Source organism: Nelumbo nucifera, chromosome 4 (genome assembly GCF_055504915.1).
Source record: "Nelumbo nucifera cultivar China Antique chromosome 4, China Antique-T2T, whole genome shotgun sequence".
NCBI classification, from domain to species: Eukaryota; Viridiplantae; Streptophyta; class Magnoliopsida; order Proteales; family Nelumbonaceae; genus Nelumbo; species Nelumbo nucifera.
This window is the reverse complement of record NC_142652.1, coordinates 46710858-46731918: the sequence shown is the minus strand read 5'-3', so window position 1 is coordinate 46731918 and position 21061 is coordinate 46710858. Positions and strand designations below refer to the sequence as shown.

Below are 21061 nucleotides of genomic sequence, written 5' to 3'. Positions count from 1 at the left end.
CCTGTTCTTATCTTCTGTTCTTCATGTCCCTAAGTTTAACACAAACCTCTTATCTGTTAGTAACTTAACAAAATCAATGAATTGCAGCACAACTTTCTTTCCCACTCATTGTGTTTTTCAGGACCTGCAGTCTCAGAGGATGATTGGGAGTGGCCATGAGGCGAACGGAATATACTTGCTGGATACACCAGATCAAGCTTTGGGACCACCTCATAGAGTTGGCTTAGAGTCAATCATGTCAGAGTCTGTTAACAAAATTTTATTATGTCATTTTCGGTTTGGTCACTTGTCCTTTTCTGCTTTGAGTCATCTGTTCCCATATATGTTTAAAAGAGTGTCTTTATCGAGTCTTCATTGTGAATCATGTGAGCTGGCAAAGCATTGTAGACATTCCTATTCAATTAGCAATAAAAGATCTTATTCTCCTTTCCATATTGTTCACTCTGATGTGTGGGGGCCATATCACATGCCAACCATGGGGGGTTACAGGTACTTTATCCTTTTCATTGATGATTATTCACGTTACACTTTGGATTTATCTCATGAAATCCAGGGATGAAGTACCAGCTATTGTGAAAAATTTTCATGAACTCATCCTCACCCAGTTTAATACATGTATCAAAATATTCCGCTCTGACAATACTACGGAGTATTTTGAGAGAACCCTCTCCACCTATGTTGAAACTTTTAGGGTTATTCATCAAAGTTCTTGTTCCTACACTCCACAACAAAACGGGGTGGCGGAAAGAAAGAACATGCATGTGGTTGAAGTTGCCAGATCCCTTTTATTTGCATCCCATGTTCCTATAAAGTTTTGGGGAGATGCTGTTCTTACTGCTACCTTTCTGATCAACCATATGCCCTCCCGGGTCCTTGGCTTTAAAACCCCTTTTAGTCTTCTCTTTCCGGATGAGGATCTCTTTTCTCTTCCTCTCCGTGTGTTTAGGTGTACTTGCTATGTGCATATTCATAGTCACCAAATGCACAATTTTGAACCCAAGGCTCATAAGTGCGTGTTTCTGGGATATGCTTCCACAGAAGGGTTATTGTTGTTTTGATCCGGTTCGTGGCACCCGCTTTGCATCTCGGGATGTCACCTTTGCAGAGTTGGCTCCCTTCTTCAATATTCCTCCTGAGGGGGAGAAATCTGATGAGTACTTTGCTATGTCTCCAGCTGTTCCGCTTCCCATTCCTTGTGAGTCCGATCATGGAGTGTCCACCTCTTCCACTGGACCTACCACTGATGTTCCTGCTCCCCCTCTTGCTTCTACTCCTGCTCTCCAAAGATGGTACCAAAGGCAGAGTTTCAGATATGTGCAGGTTGTTTCCACTCCTTCAGAAGAGCATCTTGCCACTCCCATCATTCCTGAGGAAACAGGTCAGCCCTCTACTAACCCATCTCTGACTGTTCCAGACCTTGACCTTCCTATTGCTCTTCGCAAGGGCAAGCGGAAGTGTAAAGCCCATTGTATATCCAAACACTTATCTTACAACCTTCTCTCCCCTTCCTACTACTCTTTTCTTGCCTCTGTTTCTTCCCATGTGATACCCAGGTCTGTACCGGAAGATTTATCTCAAGCTGAATGGAGGGATGCTATGATGACCAAACTTGATGCAATGCATAAGAATCATACCTGGGACATTGTGAACTTGCCGGAAGGGAAGGAACCAGTGGGTTGTAAATGGGTGTTTACTATTAAATATCACTCTGATGGCTCTGTTGAGAGGTTTAAGGCTCGGTTGGTTGCTAAGGGTTACACCCAAATGTATGGCATTGACTATCTGGAGACATTTGCTCCTGTAGCTAAGATGACTTCAGTCAGGGTTTTACTTTCTCTAGCAACTACTTTTGACTAGCCCCTACACCAGTTTGATGTTAAGAATAACTTCTTGAATGGAGAACTGCGTGAAGAGGTTTATATGTCTCTACCTCCAGGAGTGTATGGGAAAGAAATGAAAGGCAAGGTGTGTAAACTACACAAATCCCTTTATGGTCTCAAACAATCTGATCATACACTGTTCTTGAAGAGAAATGACTCTCTGGTGATCTTCTTGATTGTTTATGTTGATGATATTGTGGTCACGGGTAATGACATTGAAGAGACCAGTAAACTAAAAGCATTTCTCAACTCTAAATTTGAAATCAAAGATTTGGGAGATCTTCGGTATTTCTTGGGCATTGAAGTTGCTCGATCTAAGGACGGTATATTCATATCTCAGCGCAAATATGTCCTTGATCTTCTTGCTGAAACTAGTAAACATGGAGCTAAACCCATCTCCACTCCCATTGATCCTAATCATAAGCTTTCTGCCACAGATGGTGCACCTTTGTCTGATAAAGGAGTGTTTCAGAGACTGCTTGGGAAGTTGTTATACCTTTGCATGACTCGGCCAGATATTTCCTATGCAGTAAGTGTTCTCAGTCAGTTTATGCATTCTCCCAGAGATACTCATCTAGCTGCTGCAGAAAGGGTTTTGTTCTACTTGAAAGGTACTCCAGGGAAAGGTATTCTATTTGCTAAGCATGGTCACATGAAGCTGAAAGCCTTTACTGATGCAGATTGGGCAGGATGTACTGATGACAGAAGGTCCACCTCTGGTTATTGTGCTCTAGTTGCTGGGAATATTATGTCTTGGAGGAGTAAGAAACAATCAGTAGTTGCTAGATCTTCAATTGGAGCAGAATACAAGGCAATGGCTCATGGTGTGTCAGAATTACTATGGTTATGATCCCCTCTAGAGGAGTTGGGGGTGGACTACGAAAAACCAATGATGCTCTATTGTGACAACCAAGCTACTATCAAAATTGCACATAATCCTGTTCAGCATGACAGAACTAAGCACATTGAGGTTGATAGGCATTTCATAAGGGAAAGAGTCTCTTCAGGAGAAGTTTGTTTACCGTTTATCACATCAGAAGAGCAACTGGCTGATATCATGACCAAGGGAGTTCCCAAGGGGAAATTGACACACTATAAAAGCAAGCTAGGCATGACCGACATCTATGCTCAGCTTGATGGGGAGTGTAAAGAGACTGGGTCGAATGGGCCCTAACAGTCTTTCATGTGATATCCTTTATTTTATCTTTTATTTTATGTTGATGGGCCACACTTAATGGGCCTGTTATTTGTTCTTATTTTACTTTCTTTATGTAACTGCCAAGCTGGCCGCCCACTTACAAATTTAATGTAGTCTGCTATAAGCCAATTACAAAACAAACCTGATTTAATTTCTTTACAATTAGAAAAGGAATTCAAATCAGATATGCTAGATAAATAGCGGGTCTCATAAAATGATTTGAGTCCCATTCTTAATTCAAATAAAATAAAGATTTATTCACTGTAAAGACCTTTAATGGTATGAGTTTCATTCTTTTAGATGAAATACTTTATTAATTACAAACTTGATTTAACTTTTTTTGGAAGTGTAACTTAATTTATCTTTTAAAAATAAACAACTCAAAATAGATAATATTAGATAGTAAATACCAAATAAAGTGGGTTGCGGTTTACAAATAAGACCTCATTTAATCTCTTAAATCAAATTAAAGACAACATAAATTAATAGTGGGTTTCAAACAAAGTAGGTCAGAATAGATTGTCAATTACAAAGATATAAGACCAATATTAAATTTCTAATTTAATTCTTATAGCTAAATAGTAAATTTCAAACCAAATGAAACACAAAAGTAGTTGCCCCATACTTAGTATGTGGTCATTCTCTAGTTGGAAATGAAACCAGCCCCATAATCTTCTAAAATGATCACAACTGAAGCCTTATAGCACCTTTTGAATCAGTACTCTTGATCTTTGTTGTGCCAAAAAACTGACAAAACATGAAATGGAGTGTAGATTGATTCACCATTATTTCTAGAAATTTATATATTGCTTTTATAGATGTTAATTTTATTTTATTGCTGTTTACTGCAGTGTTTCTTATCTCTTTTTACATATTGGAAGGCCAGGGATATAATGGTCATTGTCTGTTGCATTATACATGATAAAATAGATTTAAAGAGGTGACAGCTTGAACTTTTTGCGGCATCTCTATTCTTTTCTCATCTGAACTCTCTTTCTCTATTCTTCTTCACTTTCATACTTGATTTATTGCTGTTTTAAATATATAAACTATGTACATGTTTTACCTGCGTTCTCTAAAAATGAAAATCAAAATTGGAAATAATATCAGCTCCATTGTTTTCTAAAATGTCCAAGAGTTATGTGACGTATGCCTTCAAACTCCTTTAGAATCAAGATCCATCAGTACTCTTGATCATCACCATGCAAAATGTATGAAATTTTGGAAGAGATTTGGGTAGAAGAACGGCCAAAACTAGTGAGGTGAGAAGGGAGCAAGAGGAAGTAGCTCAAAATAAAATGTTCTGATTCTTAAAAGATCTAAAGGTTCAAAGTCAGCGTAGCTGGTACATGTGACTAAGGTTTTCTCTTGGTTGAAAGAAGGGCTTTATGGACAACAAGGAGGAAGGTTCGCAGGGGCAAAAGAGCAATGATGATTAAATCCTAGATCAAACAAGATCAGTAGACAGTAGACAAGAAGTTAGAATTGGAAGAAGTGGTACAAGTCAGCAAAATCATGGGACTTTTCTTTTTGTGTGGCAAAGATATTGGCAGAAAAGCTTTTATGGAGTTGGAGAATGTTGGGGTAGGTAAGTCTGGTTAAGCACAGTGGTAGTATCAGTTTGAAGGGTAAAGTTTGTTGACTAAAGTTGTAGGAGAAGAGGGGGTTGGGTTGGTTGTTTGAATGGTCCGGCTGGATGCATGGTTGAGCTAGGGTCTTCATGTTTGATGAGATGGAAGATGTAAGGGCTGCTTTTGGGGGTTCTTAATTTTAGATGTGATGGATGCTGAAGGACTGTTTTGATGGTTGGATCTTATACTGGTTTTTATATGTTTATCTTTTATTTGGTGATTTCTCAGCAACCTAACAACTTGCAACTTCAATGCCCCACAAGTACTTGAAGTCTCTACTGTAGCTGGATGGAGTTGAGAGGCCAGGGAAAAAGTATAGAAAAAAATCAATATCACTAGACTGGAATGGGATTTTCTCAAACTGTTTTAGACGAATGTTTATGCAAGTGAAACAAATAAGCGGCTGGAATTTGGAATCATTTTGAGAGGGTTTGGCACAAAGTGATGAGAACTCCCAAAATTATGAGCTTTTGAGAACTAGGATTTTTAGTGGGAATTTCCAAAACAGGGGCTGAATCAGATCGGGTTATCATCAAGGTTTGGTTCGGTGCTTAGTGAAGCTTCTTTCTCTAGGAAATGCATGTGGATGTTGAGACTTTAATGAAATAGAAAGTAGACTTACTTGGGATCAAACTCAGTCTTAGTACATAATGAATGCTTGCTTTTCTCAAGCACAGACAGAAAAATGCTTTTCTCAGACTTGTTAGAAAAAAATATATGCAGTGAGAAAATAAAAAAAATAAATAAATAGGTAAATATTTAATATCTAAAGACACTTCATATCAACATTCATAAGAAGCAACTACTTTTAAAAATGCTAAAATTGTATCATGTTTTCTGACGTCGCTGTTGAATAGGTTAGCAGTTAAACGTGTTTGACTTTAATAATTATAGTACCAAACATACTCCATTCTCTAAAAGTAGCACACAAGAATGCACAAACCATAGCATTATTAAAGGACACATTTTTCCAACTACCGAAACCAACATATCCAAGAAGAATAATAAGAAACAAAACTACAAATTACTGCTACATTATATAAAGTATAATCGACTATTAAAATGAATAACTAAAAGGAACAGGCTGACACCTTCCATTCAGGGTCATATAGCAAAAAAAATGAAAGGTACAGAATGAGACTAACCCAAGCATCATGAGACTACCTGCTTTTTCATAATAGCGTAACTTTTGTCCTACTTGGAATATGGCTTTGGAAATTTATGACATAATGTGATTACTTGTATTCATGGAAGGTCTACCAATGGTTGGGATGGCGTTTAGCCCCTGTTTTGGGTGAAAGCATATAGAAAATATTAAAAAACAAGAATGGGGCCAAGCCCCTTTTTTGGAAGAAATTTTTTAGGAGAGAAAACAAAAGGTAACAGTGGGGGGGATCCCCTGTTTTGGAGTGAAAACAAAGGGGAAAGAAAAGAAAGAAAAGAAGAGGAAGAAAAAAATAACTTAACAAATGAATGGACTTTCCCCTTGAAGCTTGAACTCAAACAAAGTTGACTAGTTTTCCCAAGAAGGAAGAAAATACCTTAACAAATGAATGGACTTTCCCCTTGAACTTGAACTCGAACAAAGTTGACAGGTTTTCCCAAGTCTCTCTCTCTCTCTCTCTTTATCTATAAAAAGTAAAAGAAAAAATGATACAGTATTTATACAGATCACCAAGGCACTCTCCTGGCCGCATGGAGCCTGGCTTCAGGCACACAACTTTGGAACAGAGGCAAACACCTACATTAAAATGCGCCTAGGTGCACCTTTTAAAACACTGAGTAAAAAGTATACGTTAAAACACAGTTAACTAAGCAGAGATATATAGTGCAGCACAATATCAAACATAAAATATTTTCAAAAAAACATATTACAGAATGCTAACATAAAGGTATAGCCATTTTCTCAATCTTGAAAAAGTCAGCAACTCGGGATGCAATACGTTTTAATGTAAAAGGTTACGTTAAAACACAGTTAACTAAGCAGAGATATATAGTGCAGCACAATATCATACATAAAATATTTAAAAAAAAAAAAAAACATATTACATACAGAATGCTAACATAAAGGTATAGCCATGTGCTCAATCTTGAAAAAGTCAGGAACTTGGGATGCAACAGACCTTCTAAGCCGTGTAATGTAGTCTTTCACTGACGAACAAAGATTTGCATTGACAGTTAGAAAAATCTGGCGTAGAGCACTGGTCTTAGGAGCTGCAAGATTCTCATAGCTCATAAAACAATATGGTTCATCAACTGGGCTTGAAAAACCATCAGAGGCAATAACATGGTGTTGTTCCCTACGAATCAGTTTCATAACTGACACAATAGTCTTTCCCGTTCCAGACCTCCCTACTACAAAAGCACTTCTTGGAAACCTAATTACCTCTGACTCAAGCTCACTTAATTCAAATGGAAGTTCAATTTCTTTCCCGTCACAAGCAGTTAGCATGTATTTAGCATTACCAGAAGATAAAGAATAGAACTTCATCAGCAACAAACTTTCACTAAACTTTAAGTTTTTTATGCGATGTAAACCCCCAGAAAGACTAGAATAATCTTGTGAGTACGATGATTCCTTATACTTGACAAAATCAGAAGAGATTTTCCAAGTCATTGGCACAACGAGATCCCTATAACAGTATCAAAAATAACTGTGTAAGCATTTAGTAGCATGGTTATCTATGTTTTTCATGGGAATAGAAAAAGAAAATTTTCTAGTAAAAAAATCAAAAGTTTAACAAGTTGATGTCATGGTTGGAAAGAATTGCATGGCTAGTATTCACATCTTGTAAGCAGAAAAGAAGTAAATAATTTAAGATATCCATAATGCATACCCTTCATGTTTCTCATTGCTGCATAGTTCTATGTATCTATCAGTACACAATGAAACCATGTTTTCAAGTTCATCCATAAGCTTTGGAATATCCACAAGTGCTAAGACATCCCATACCCTCAATACCTGGATAAACTTTGAACGTTTGATGGTATCAGTAGTACAGATAACATATAACCCATGCACCCTGTATAGCTTCACAATCTTAGACAATGATGGACATAAAGGGTATGGGTATGTGCGCTTTGGACGCCAACCATTTGCTAGCTTTAACAAGAACCCAATAACTAGTTGCTTGCACAACAGAGTCCTCAAAGAAATGAAAGACTTCTTGAAGTTATCACTGAATAAAATCTGCATATTGACCGTAAGATCAGAATAAGGATTACTATTATAAACTAACAACAGATTCAACATTAATCATGTTGTTGAATATGCAAATCAGACACAAGAAATTAGTTAGGCACAAACAAATGTCACAAAGAAACACCATGGACAAGTCATGGAAGTAAAAGTAATTACATGTGTCCAGGAGTCTTGACTTGAAAAGATGATAAATCATGGCCTCCGAGACAGATATATGAAAATGCTTATACTATTACAATAGTAAATATATTTTCAAATCGATCATATACCTGCAAAAGGGGGCCCAAAAATAGGCCTTTATTAACAGGTAGCATTTGATATAAAAGACTTGCATTCAGCCAGTATATTAGCTATTCATTTATGTCAAATTGCATTCATCCAAACAGACAGCCAATTTAGGAGAGTCCATTCAACACAGTTAAAGAGGCAAAGGACCAACAAGCCAACAGACATAACTGTTCAGTTTAGTGATCCCTATGCATGAAAATCACTTGATGTTTCCTCAGCCTAAATGTTGTTCCAACTTTGGTTTCCCAGTAGGGTATAGCACAAATCTTTTTAATAAAAAAAAGTGTCCTATTAGTTAATTGATGATAGGACTCAAGTGCTTAATGCAACAAATCTTTCAAACTCATCTATGAAAGGTAAAAATGAAGATACATAATATACTATTTATTGATACATAAAAATGAAAGGCTCTGTTTGGATTTTGGGGATGGAAGTAGAATGGTATAAATTTGACAGAAAATGTCTGCTACTTTCCAGTCTCCATGTCTTCCTTTTTTCATAGAAAAACAGTGGAAAGTAGAAGGCAACTGATGATCAAAACCTTTTCCACCCACTTTTTCCAATTACACCCCAATCCAAACACAATCCACCTGTCTTTAGTATCCACATATCAAACCTTCCACTTTGTCTTCTTGAAAAGTGCAGTGTCATCTTTCAACAAATCATCAAGCTGATTTAACTCTTGTTTGATATTTAAAATTACTCCAGCCAATTGTCTATCCTCCCCAACTTGGAAGAAACAACCACGTTCTTTCGCATCAAGCACAAGGTCTTTCCAGATGGAAGGACCTCTAGCCAAAGTTAACTCATTTCCAACAATCCAAAGGCATTTCCTGCAATTCAACAAACCAAAACAATATAAAATTCTAGACATATATCTAAAATTGATTGCAGATGCTCTAGTAGAGGCAGAAAATTTAACAATGAAATCATCAATATTCAATACCTTGCCCTGGTCAGAATATTACTTGTAAGATGAGGATCAGACGGTATCCCAACATATCCATTCTCATTACATCTTACCATAGAAATTATTATCACATCCTCCTCGCTGCTTTCAATTTTATGAAAAGCCTTCATCCACAAGGAAAAATCAGATTTACGCTCAATTCTGCTAGATACCATGTCCTGAATAGCCTGAACTTGCGCATCATATGGGGACAATATTCCAACACTGGGTCTCTGGCATGAAGATGCACAAGCTGTACAAGCAGGTGGTGAAATCATGAAATTTGAATGCAAAATTGGTAGAATAACAATACTTAAGATAGTCTTAAGTATAAATACAAACAGTAAAAGTAACTAAAGTAATGAACAAATAAAAAGGAAAGACAACACAGACATTCACAGAAACGAGCATTATAACTGAATTTTGGAAAAAGAACAACTCAACACAACAAAGCCTTGTCCAGTTGTTTCAACATCCAACTATATGGGATCAGCTACATGAATCCTGATCCACCATTCTGCTCTATTTAGCTTTTGTAGAAAAGAGTGTTGACAGTCTAGTCTATTTGGGCCTTATTATTTCATGTTTATGTTTTCTTTTCATATTGGGCTTGGGCCCTATTGTTATTTTACCTTTATGTTGTATAGTTTTAAGTGGTCACATGACCACTTTAGTTTTAAGTGGTCACTAACAACCCCAATGATCTGGTCTCCACAACCTACATTTCCCATCTCTTCTTTTCTCTTCTCTCTATTTATTCTTCTTCACTACTAAAACTCAGACATTCACGTATAGTTTGTGATCTGAACAGTTGTGATCAACAACTTGGTATCGGAGACAAGTCTTGATTATTGTTTTTCATTCTCTCATGCAATCTTAGTCCACCTGACGGCATAAGATAGTTTTTGGGCTGGATCGATAGTTTAGTTGGTGCCTGGTTTGGTGACTTTTGGAGAAGTTAGTGTTGCTACCCACTGATTTTTCTTGGGTCTATTAGTGACCTTAGAGTCAATTGACTAGACCGGGTTTTCTTATTAGGAGAAGACTGAGAGGTTGGCAGATTCTAATCTCTATTTCTTGAAGTTCTAAAGGTTCCTGTCAACCTGTTCTTCATTGTGATGTGTGGTGACCATATTATATTCCTCGCTTGGGTGGATATAAATACTTCTTATTATTTTGTTGATGACTTCTCCCTCTATTCATGGGTTTATCTTAAGAAACCCCATGATGAGGTTCCTGCTTTGGTTAAACAATTTAACCAAACGGTTATTACACAATTCTATAGACACACCAAGGTATTCCAATCTAATAATGCTAAGGAATACTTTGAGAAGAATCTTACCTCCTATTTGGATAATTGTTGTTGGATCATGGTATTGTTCATCAGAGTTCTTGTGTATACTCAACAGAATGGGGTGGTAGAGAGAAATAATCGACATATACTAGAAGTGTCCCAGACTAATATGTTTAGTTCTTGTGTACCCATTTTTTATTGGGATGATGCAATCCATACGGTTGTGTATCGCATCAACAAAGTTCCTTTCCAGGTTTTGGGTTTTAAAACTTCCTTTAGACTTTTGCATTCCAGTCATGAGCTCCTTGTTACTTCCTTACATGTTTTTGAGTGCACTTGCTTTGTCCATATTCTTGGTCCTCTCAAGTCGAAATTTGATCCCAAGGCAATTAAAAGTATTTTCTTGGGATAGGCACAAAATCAAAAACGATACTATTGTTATGATCCTATAACAAGGAAGAGGTATGTCTCTGTGGATGTCACCTTTTTTGAGTCCACACCCTATTATACCCAGGGCGAGAGGGAAGGTGAGAATAATCTAAGAGAACTTGAAATACCATTTCCTGTTCCTGTTCTTGAAGCTATTCTAGAGAGATAGCTACAGATGTATGAGAGAAAAAGGTTAAGAATACCCACTTCAAGTCTCCTTTGAGAACAAAGGCTCTAGCGACACTCCTGTTGTGCCTTAGCCTCTTCAGAAAACTCTTAGTTTTGATTCTCTAGGTGCTACTGTTCTCCCTATTTCTAATGTCCCTGCTGCTACTATTTATGACCTTGACCTGCCTATAGCTCTTAGAAAGGAAAAAGACAAGTTTCATCTTCTTCTGCTACACGTAGTGTAGCCTCTTATATTTCTTATGATCAGTTGTACCCTAGATATGTCTCTCTTGTGGCCTCTATTTCTTCTATTCCTATTCCCAAGTCTGTAACCAAGGCTATGAAAATGCCTACGTGGAGAGAAGCTATGCAAGGTGAAATCGATGCTTTGTTCAAGATGAGACATGGGAGGTGGTTGATTTACATAGAGGGAAGACACCTGTTGGTTGTAAGTGGGTTTTCATAGTGAAGTATAGGTCAGATGGAAGTATTGAAAGGTATAAGGCCAGGTTGGTAGCAAAGGGTTTCACACAAACTTATGGAGTTGATTATGGAGAAACTTTTCTCCAGTTGCAAAGATGCCATCTATACACATTCTAGCTTCATTGGTTGCTCATTTTAATTGGCCATTATGGCAATTTGATGTGAAAAATGCATTCCTGAATGGTGATGTAAATGAGTTGTATATAATGTTGCTACCGGGGTTTTATCTCGAGAAGCAAGATGATACGGTTTGTAAACTTAGGAATGCATTGTATGGCATGAAACTATCTTTAGGGAACCAGACTAGGCATCAACCAGGAAAAAGGAGAGGTTCACAATCAGAAGTTCACCTGGGTTCAAGACAGAGTTTGAAGTTCAAAATATATAATCATATTATGCTATAACATTTTTTATTTTATATTATATTATCATGTAACATAATATAACATATATATTATATTATATTATATGCACAATTATATGATATATACATAATAATATTGATTATATGCACAAATTCAAAATATATAATTATATTCTTCTATAACATATATTTTTTAATTCTAGTTTCATTTTTTTATATCTTCCCACCATTTTAGGCCAAAAGGCATTTTTTTGGAAAAAATAGTGGGATAAGGCACCTTCAACACCTTGGGAAGATATAGATCTTAGAAAGTTTCCCAAGGCACATTCCTTGGAACAATCACCATGTGCATGGTTTGACAAGTTATAAAAGCATTACAAAGAGTTAGTTTTGAGAAATCCCAATCAAAATCACCCTTTGTTCATGAAGAATGGAAAGTTGGTTACTATTCTTATTGCATATGTTGATAATTGTTACAAAATTATAGGCTGTAAATATGTAGTATTAGCCCAATTAAGAATAGCTTGATTATAGGAATTATTCTTTCTTTGATTTTCTTCCTATTTTAGTATCTACAAGGCTGTATGATTTTCTTCCTTTTTTGTATCTGCAAGGCTGTATGATTTTCTTTTCTTCCTTTTTAGTATCTACAAGGCTGTATATATATGTACTATTTTCTCAATTGAAAGACATCAATTTCTTCCAATTCTTGTTCTATCACATGGTATCAGAGCTGGAGACACCAATTCCAATCTGAAACTAATTCCTGGTTTTCTTCCATCTGCTACCCAAGTGAGCAGCTTTGAATTCTTTACGTTGGCCAAGTGAGCAGCAGCTGTGATCTCTAGGTCACCCATTCTGAGTGACATTTGCATCTCACCGCCCCTACCAAAGGAAGAGGAGTCCCCAGATCGGCCTACCCACCTTCACCAGTCTCTTTTCCGACGATCGCCTCAGCCTCGATGTTACTCCTGTGGTGTTTGTTTGCCCATCAGAAAAGTCTTTCTTCTCTGTTCTTTTTATACAGTTGATATTTCAGTGCCGCCAGTTGTGGTTTCTTGTTGTTTGGGTGTTGCATTTGCTGCCGATTTTGTTTAAGTGTGTTTTATTGGCTTTGCTGGTTGTTAAAAGTTTATTTTCCTGTGTTTATGATGGCGGTTGAACAAAAGAACTTGGCTATGCCTAGTGTTATCCCCATTCTGTCTAAAATCACTGAACAAAAACTAAACGGAACTAATTATTTAGACTGGAGTAAGACTGATCATTTGTAATTAAGGAGTATCTCTAAGGACAACCATCTGACTAAGGACCCTCCTACTAATGAGACTCGCACTGAATGGCTAAGGATTGACGCTCAATTGTTTTTGCAAATTCGCAATTCTATTGAGAATGAGTACGACGGTCATGTCTCTCACTGTGAGTTTGTAAAAGAACTAATGGAATATTTGGCTTTTCTGTTCTCTAGTAAAGAAAATATTTCCCGTATTTTTTATGTTTGCAAGACATTTTATCGGGCTAAACAACAGGATCAGTCTCTTCAGACCTATTTCATGAATTTCAAACGCACTTATGAGGAATTGAACGCCTTGTTACCTTTCAGTATTGATATCAAAGTTCAGCAGACTCAACGTGAACAGATGGCTATTATGAGTTTTCTGGCTGGCCTTAATCCTCAATTTGATGGTGCTAAGTCACATATTCAATCTAATGTTGAGATTACCTCTTTAAAAGAGGTCTTTACTAGGGTCCTTCGTACAGATATTGGTTCCCATACCTCACCTATACAATAACCTAGTGCACTTGTCAGTCAGAATAGTGGTCGGTCTTGTTCTCAGAATAGTAGCAGAGGTGGCAGTAATAGTGGTCGGAATGCTGGAACTCAGGCCACAGGGGGAGTAGTTTGCTACTATTGTCATGAACCAGGACACTAAAAGGACTTGCCAGAAATTGCTAAAGAAAAACCAGAAGTCTTCTGGGTCTCACTCAGCTCATGTTGTAACTACGATGCTACTCATCCATCGTCAGATCAGACCATTACAATTTCTACAGATGAGTATGCGAAATTTACCCAGTATCAAGAGGCATTAAAGAACTCCTCTCAGTCCATCACAGCCCTTGCTGAGTCAGGTAAAACCAATACATGTCTTCTTTCTTCTTCCTCTCAGTGGGTCATTGATTCTAGTGCAACAGATCATATGACACGTAATCCTAGTCTCTTTTCCACTTTCCAATCACACACTTTTCCTTCTTCAATCACCTTAACAGATGATTCTATTTCTTCTGTCCTTGGTTCTGACACTATCAATCCCATACCAACAGTTTCTTTGTCATCCGTATTGAGTTTACCAAAATTTTCTTTTAATTTGGTATCTGTTAGCAAACTCACTTGTACTCTTAACTGTTGTATCTCATTCTTTCCTAATCATTGTCTATTTCAGGATCTTATGACAAAGAGGATTATTGGTAAAGGACGAGAATCAGGAGGTATGTACATTTTGGATACCCAGGAACCTCAGACCATTGCTTGTTCCAATACTTTATCTCCTTTTGAAGCTCATTGTCGGTTGGGGCATCCATCTTTACCTTTGTTAAAGAAGTTATCTCCTCAGTTTCATGATGTATCTTCTTTAGATTGTGAGTCTTGTCAGTTTGCAAAACATCATCGTCTATCGTCTGTTTCTCGCGTTAATAGAAGGCCTAGTCATGCTTTTGAGTTAGTACATTTAGATGTTTGGGGACCTTGTCCTATTATGTCTGAGACTGGATTTCGATATTTTGTTACCTTTGTAGATGATTTTTCTCGTATGACTTGGCTTTATTTAATGAAATCTCGTTCTGAGTTGCTTTCACATTTTAAAACCTTTTGTGCTGAAATAAAAACTCAGTTTGATGTGTCTGTACAAACATTGCGAAATGATAATGCCAAAGAATATTTCTCTGATTCCTTCCAGACTTACATGGCTCAGAATGGAATTCTCCATCAATCATCTTGTGTTGATACTCCATCTCAAAATGGAGTCACTGAGAGAAAAAATAGACATCTTCTTGAAACTGCCAGGGCTCTTTTATTTCAAATACATGTTCCTAAACAGTTTTGCACTGATGTTGTTTCTACAACGTGTTTTTTGATTAATAGCATGCCTTCCACTGTTCTAAATGATCAAATCCCTTATAAGATTTTGTTTCCTAATAAATCTGTGTTTCCTGTTAAACCCTGTATCTTTGGATGTTCTTATTTTGTTCGTGATGTTCGTCTACAGGTTTCCAAATTGGACCCCAAGTCATTAAAATGCGTCTTCCTGGGATACTCTTGTCTCCAAAAAGGGTACAGGTGTTTTTCTCCTCTCTTGAACAGGTATCTTGTGTCAGCTGATGTTACATTCCATGAACATCTTCATTTCTTTACTGCTCCATCTACACCTGTGTCCATAAGAGGATGATGATCTACTAGTGTATCATGTCACCGGTCCAGATGCTAGTGTTCATCCAATAACCCCACAACCACCTTCTCAACCAAAACTACCTATTACTCAAGTCTATTCTCGACGACCTAATCCTCCTGTGACAAGTCTGGCACCGGTCTCTTCTTCGTCATCGGATCCAATGCCCAGTGATATTGATCTACCTATTGCTCTTCGGAAAGGTAAACGTCATTGTACTTATCCAATTTCCTCTTATGTTACCTATGATCGTTTGTCCTCTACTTCTTGTTTGTTAGTTGCCTCTCTTGATTCTGTAGAGATTCCCAAATCTGTTCACCAAGCTTTATCCCATCCTGGGTGGCATGATGCCATGCTTGAGGAAATGAATGCCTTGACTGAGAATGGTACTTGGGATCTGATTGATTTACCTGCTGGTAAGAAAGCAGTTGGATGCAAGTGGGTCTTTGCAATCAAATTTAATTCTGATGGATCAGTGGCTCGCCTAAAGGATCGTCTAGTGGCCAAAGGCTATGCACAGACATATGGAGTGGACTATTCTAATACTTTCTCCCCTGTGGAAAAATTAACTTTAGTTCGATTATTTATTTCTCTGGAAACTACATATGATTGGCCCCTTTACCAGCTTGATATTAAAAATGCTTTCCTACATGGAGTTCTTCAGGAGAAGGTTTATATGGAGCAATCGCCTGGGTTTGTTACTCAGGGGGAGTCTGAGAAAGTTTGTCGTCTTCAAAAATCGTTGTATAGACTAAAACAGAGTCCTCGAGCTTGGTTTGGAAAATTCAGTAAGGCAGTAGAGAGGTTTGGGATGAGGAAGTGCAAATCTAACCATACTGCTTTCTATAAGAAATCCACATTTGGCATCTTTCTACTTGTTGTATATGTAGATGATATTGTTATCACTGGGAGTGACACGAAGGGAATCTCATCCTTGAAATCATTCTTGCAGAGCCAATTCAATACTAAAGATTTGGGGCACCTAAAATACTTCTTGGGGATTGAGGTGGAAAGGAGTAAAAGAGGCAAACCATGCAGTACTCCAATGCTTCCTAACCAACAATTCAATTCCCTGAAATGCAGAACAGAACCGACTCATTACTGGCAAAAAAAATTACATGACAGCAGAAAAAAAGACCAATTTAATCAACAGCATCTGTTTCAGTAGTTCATGAAGTAATACTACTATGAGAGAGAATTTTCCTATCTCAGAGGAAGTATGTTTTGGACCTACTAACAGAAACTGGGAAACTGGGAGTCAAACCATGCAGTACTCCAATGCTTCCTAACCAACAATTCACAAAGGATGGAGATGCTTTTGATGGTCCTAAACGATATAGAAGATTAGTTGGAAAGTTGAACTATCGCACAGTGACTCGTCCTGACATTGCTTACTCAGTTAGTATTGTAAGTCAATTTATGTCCTATCCTACATCATTGGGCAGCCTTAGAACAAATCTTGTGTTACTTGAAAGGAGCTCCTTGACGGGGGATACTGTATCGGAATCATGATCAAAGTAATTATGAGTCTTTTTCTGATGCGGACTGGGCAAGTTTCAAGATTGATCGAAGGTCCACTACTGGCTATTGTGTTTTTGTTGGTGGTAATCTGGTTTCGTGGAAGAGTAAGAAACAAAATGTGGTGTCATGACCTAGTGCAGAATCTGAGTATAGAGCAATGGCACAAGCTTCGTGTGAGGTTATGTGGGTTTCTCAACTCTTAACTGAAGTCGGTCTTAAAGTCTCAGTTCCAGCGAATCTATGGTGCGATAATCAAGTTGCGATTCATATTGCTTCGAATCCAATTTTTCATGAACGAACTAAACATATTGAGATAGACTGGAGAGCAGTTAGGAGATATCTTTACAAAAGCTCTTAATGGAGCTCGGATTTCTTATATTTGTAACAAGCTGGGCATGATTGACATCTATGTTCCATCTTGAGGGGGAGTGTTACGAAATTATAGGCTGTAAATATGTAGTATTAGCCAAATTAGGAATAGCTTGATCATAGGAATTATTCTTTCTTTGATTTTCTTCCTATTTTAGTATCTACAAGGCTGTATGATTTTCTTCCTCTTCTGTATCTGCAAGGCTATATGATTTTCTTCCTTTTTAGTATCTACAAAGTTGTATATAAATGTACTATTTTCTCAATTGAAAGACATCAATTTCTTCCAATTCTTGTTCTATCACAATAATATTGTGGTGAAAAGTAATAATATTGTATCTGCAAGGCTGTATATAATATTGCTATTTTTTTCAATTAATATGCATGATGAACGGGATATAAAACTAAAGAACTAGAGAAAAGTTGATTCTTTATATTATAAAACTTTTATCGCCTAGGCACCTAAATGTCACTCAGAATAACCTAAATGCCTTGACAACCGTGCTGATAGGGCTGTACTCAAATAGAATTCAAATTTAATCCAGCCACAACCAAATATAGATAGAAGCAGGGATGTTGGGATCCAAACCCATCACAACTCAAATGGATCCCAATAATAAAGTTGTTTCTGATCAGAGGAGTTGAATAATGACCCAAGTCAATACAAGAGATTGGTTGCAAACTAAAATATTTATCTATTACAAGGCCAAACATTTCATTTGCATTTAGTGTCATCGGCGAATTTATGTATTCTCCAAGAGCTCCTCGTCTAGAAGCCATCTACAAAGTGATGTGATATCTCAAAAGTGTTCTCTAATGCAAAGTAGGAATGTTCACCTTTGGATTAGATCTCTACAATGAGGTACTGTATATTTCTTGGAAGGAACCTTGTCTCTTAAAAGGAGTAAGAAACAAAACATCATTGCTCAAGTCAAGTGCAGAAGTGGAGTATTTGGCAATGAACCACACTATCTTTGAACAAATGCAAACTATTCAGTAATCATCACATCCAATTGTAATTTCTTCTCTCTTCTTTTTATAATTTTTCTTTTTTTTCATTTTATTATCAAAACGACTATTTGAGAAATGTGGACAAAGCATCGACTAAAAGACATATGATTACCATATCCATCCCCAAAGCATCTTTATTGTGATAATCAAAACACCATAAAATTATACTCAAAGTAAAAACAAGAAGAGAAGAAGGGAAGAAGAGAGAAGAAAAGAGAAGGTTTTAGAAGCTCCAAAGTCCTAGCTTCCAATGATATAGGGGCCCTAGATCCTTTAGTTCAAACTATGTGCCTAAATCCATCAACATTTGTATCTCAAAGTCCTAGCTTCCAATGATAACAATGTCATCAACATAAACAATTAAAGTTGCAACTTTCCCTTGATCCCTCATAACAAAAAGGGTGTGCTCTAACTAGAATTTCTTGAATCCCATCCATTGTAAGGCTAGATGAAACGTGGAGAACTAGACTTTGGGTGACTACTTTAACCCATAAAAACTGCATAGCTAATGCTCACTACCTTTAGCTTGGAATATGGGAGGCTAAAGCATATACACTTCCTCTTGAAGGTCACCATTTTAGAAGGCATTTTTTATATCTAATTGATGAATATCCCAATCTAAATTAATAGCCAATGATAGAAGAATCCGGATGGAGTTCATGTTGGCCACCAAAACAAATCTCTTAACATAACCAACTCCATACACCTATGTGTACCCCTTTTCCACCAATCTAACATTATATCTTTCCATCATCCCATCTACTTTGTGCTTCACTAAAAAAAACATCCATTTACACCCAAACGGTCCATTTGAAAGGGATGAGAGATCCATCATATGGATGGCTGAACCCTACAAGGAGGTTGGGCGAAAATTCAAAAATCTCTCTCTCCCATCTGGGAATCGCTTTCCCTATTTTAGAAAACTGCATTTTCAACGATCAATCTTGAACCAAACCAGACCAGATCTGAAACCAAAAAGGAGAAGGATATACTTGACATGGAGTAGCATTAACTCCCAATGGAGGTGTTCACACCCAAGGAGAAAACCAAAACCTGCTTCCACTGAAAATGACACAGTGTGAGGTGAAACAGGATCAGCAGGACGGCTCTTCAGCAAGAACCGAATTCTTCAGTAAGAATGGAGTAGAGGGCTGGTGAACACGACTTCAAATTGCTTCTTCTGCCAAGAAACAATATCAAGAACAATTCTTGATCACTCCCACAAGTGGAGATCGAATTGGGTAGGGGCGGCAAGAACAGGGAAGAACTTTATAGTTTGTTGTGTCTTGTCTGGTGTCTTTTGCATGTCCGCCTTGCTCTCTTATTTATAGCCTTAAAGAGACAACCTCCTAATCTAATTAGGAGTTTCCTGATCCAAATCTTTATTTGGATATGGACTCTTTAAGTAATAAGGATAATCCCTTATCGTATATGCAGTTTAAGATCAACTTAATCCTAATCAAATTAGGAATTTCCTTATTCAAATCTTTATTTGGATCTCGACTCTTTAAGTGGATAAGACTTATCCTCTTATCCTTATCTGCTGATCCAAACCTAGATTCACCCCTATTTAATTAGTCTAATTAACCCATTTCGAAATTGGGCTTTAGGTCCATTAAGTTTATGTGCTCACTTAACCTCTTAACCTGCTGCCCAGTTGGCTCTCTTTGTATGGCGTGGGACTCAAACAATGATCTACACATCAGTCACATGGGTTCAGCCCAGCCGTTGTTACAAGGTCTGGCCAAATTCAATGTAAGACACAATGAACCCCTGAGTCCATTACCATGGGCTCTTAATGGGCCCAACATTTACACTAAATGGTCCTTGGGTCCAGCCACCTTATGAAAACCCATGCACTGTGGGCATATGCAAGATTAGCCCATCAGGTATTACCCTCAATGGTCTTACACTTAAACCTCTCAACCCATAATGATCAAACAATGCCTGACAAGAGAGGACCTCTCCTTCGGCTGCAAGGAACAGTGTTACAATCTCTACTCACATGGATTCGGGGAATTAAAACCTTTTACAAACATTTTGAAACCATAATACATACATATATATATATATGTATATCTCCATATATATTTTTGCAAAAACAAATTTCAACAGTTTCCATTAGAGAGAGTACATTCCCCAATCATTCACTTTGTTTGACAAAGGGGTTGATCCTGTTACTATGATCACCCACTTGAATTCTCAGTCTATCCCAACATACCCAGGTTTTGACCCCCTCTAAGGATCTCACTGATTGGCATATCAAAGAAAGCCCAATCCAACACATAGTGCAGTACCATAATCGAGTCTAGGGGTCGGGTGTAACATTCCAGTTTTGCCCATCTATCTCCAAGGTCCAGGGCAATACTAGAATTTTGGTCTGGTTCAGGTTTCAAAAAAACCCACACTACATATACCACAAGTCTAACCCTGGTAGCTGAGACAAGTCACCCCAACCAACTTGGCGGTACATTAGTGTCAGCCTTGGCAGGATAAATCTCCCCAGATCCATCCAACGGTTGTGAAGATTCTAAACTAACACAAGTCTCATAAGTGTCCAGTTTAAGGATATAACACAAAAACACACCACAATGACATGAATTAATATTCATTTACAATAAATGTCAAAAGATACATCAATCCGATTAGAGCTAAGGGCATAACTGTCTAACAGCTCCCACTTGCACTTGGGTCCAATCGGATACAAAACGGAGTCCCATACTTTCCACGTGTTTCTCAAATACTTTTCGTGCCAGTGGCTTAGTCAATGGGTCTACTACATTTTCCGATGATGCTACCTTCTGAATCAGGACGTCCCCTCTTCCAACTATGTC

At 37.5% G+C, this 21061-nt stretch overlaps 1 protein-coding gene across 5 annotated transcripts in view; it reads right to left on the bottom strand.

The window, feature by feature from the left end:
* The window catches only part of LOC104589404 (uncharacterized), an 84339-nt gene that overhangs the window by 13792 nt on the left and 49486 nt on the right, over positions 1–21061 (bottom strand). For all 5 annotated transcript variants that reach the window (XM_010247723.3, XM_010247722.3, XM_088903611.1 and 2 more), the window contains 4 exons: positions 9146–9401; positions 8816–9032; positions 7547–7899; positions 6833–7342 (listed from right to left, as the gene is read on the bottom strand). In XM_010247723.3, coding sequence (XP_010246025.1) covers positions 6833–7342; positions 7547–7899; positions 8816–9032; positions 9146–9401 — 1336 coding nt within the window. The remainder of the gene's footprint in view (positions 1–6832; positions 7343–7546; positions 7900–8815; positions 9033–9145; positions 9402–21061) is intronic.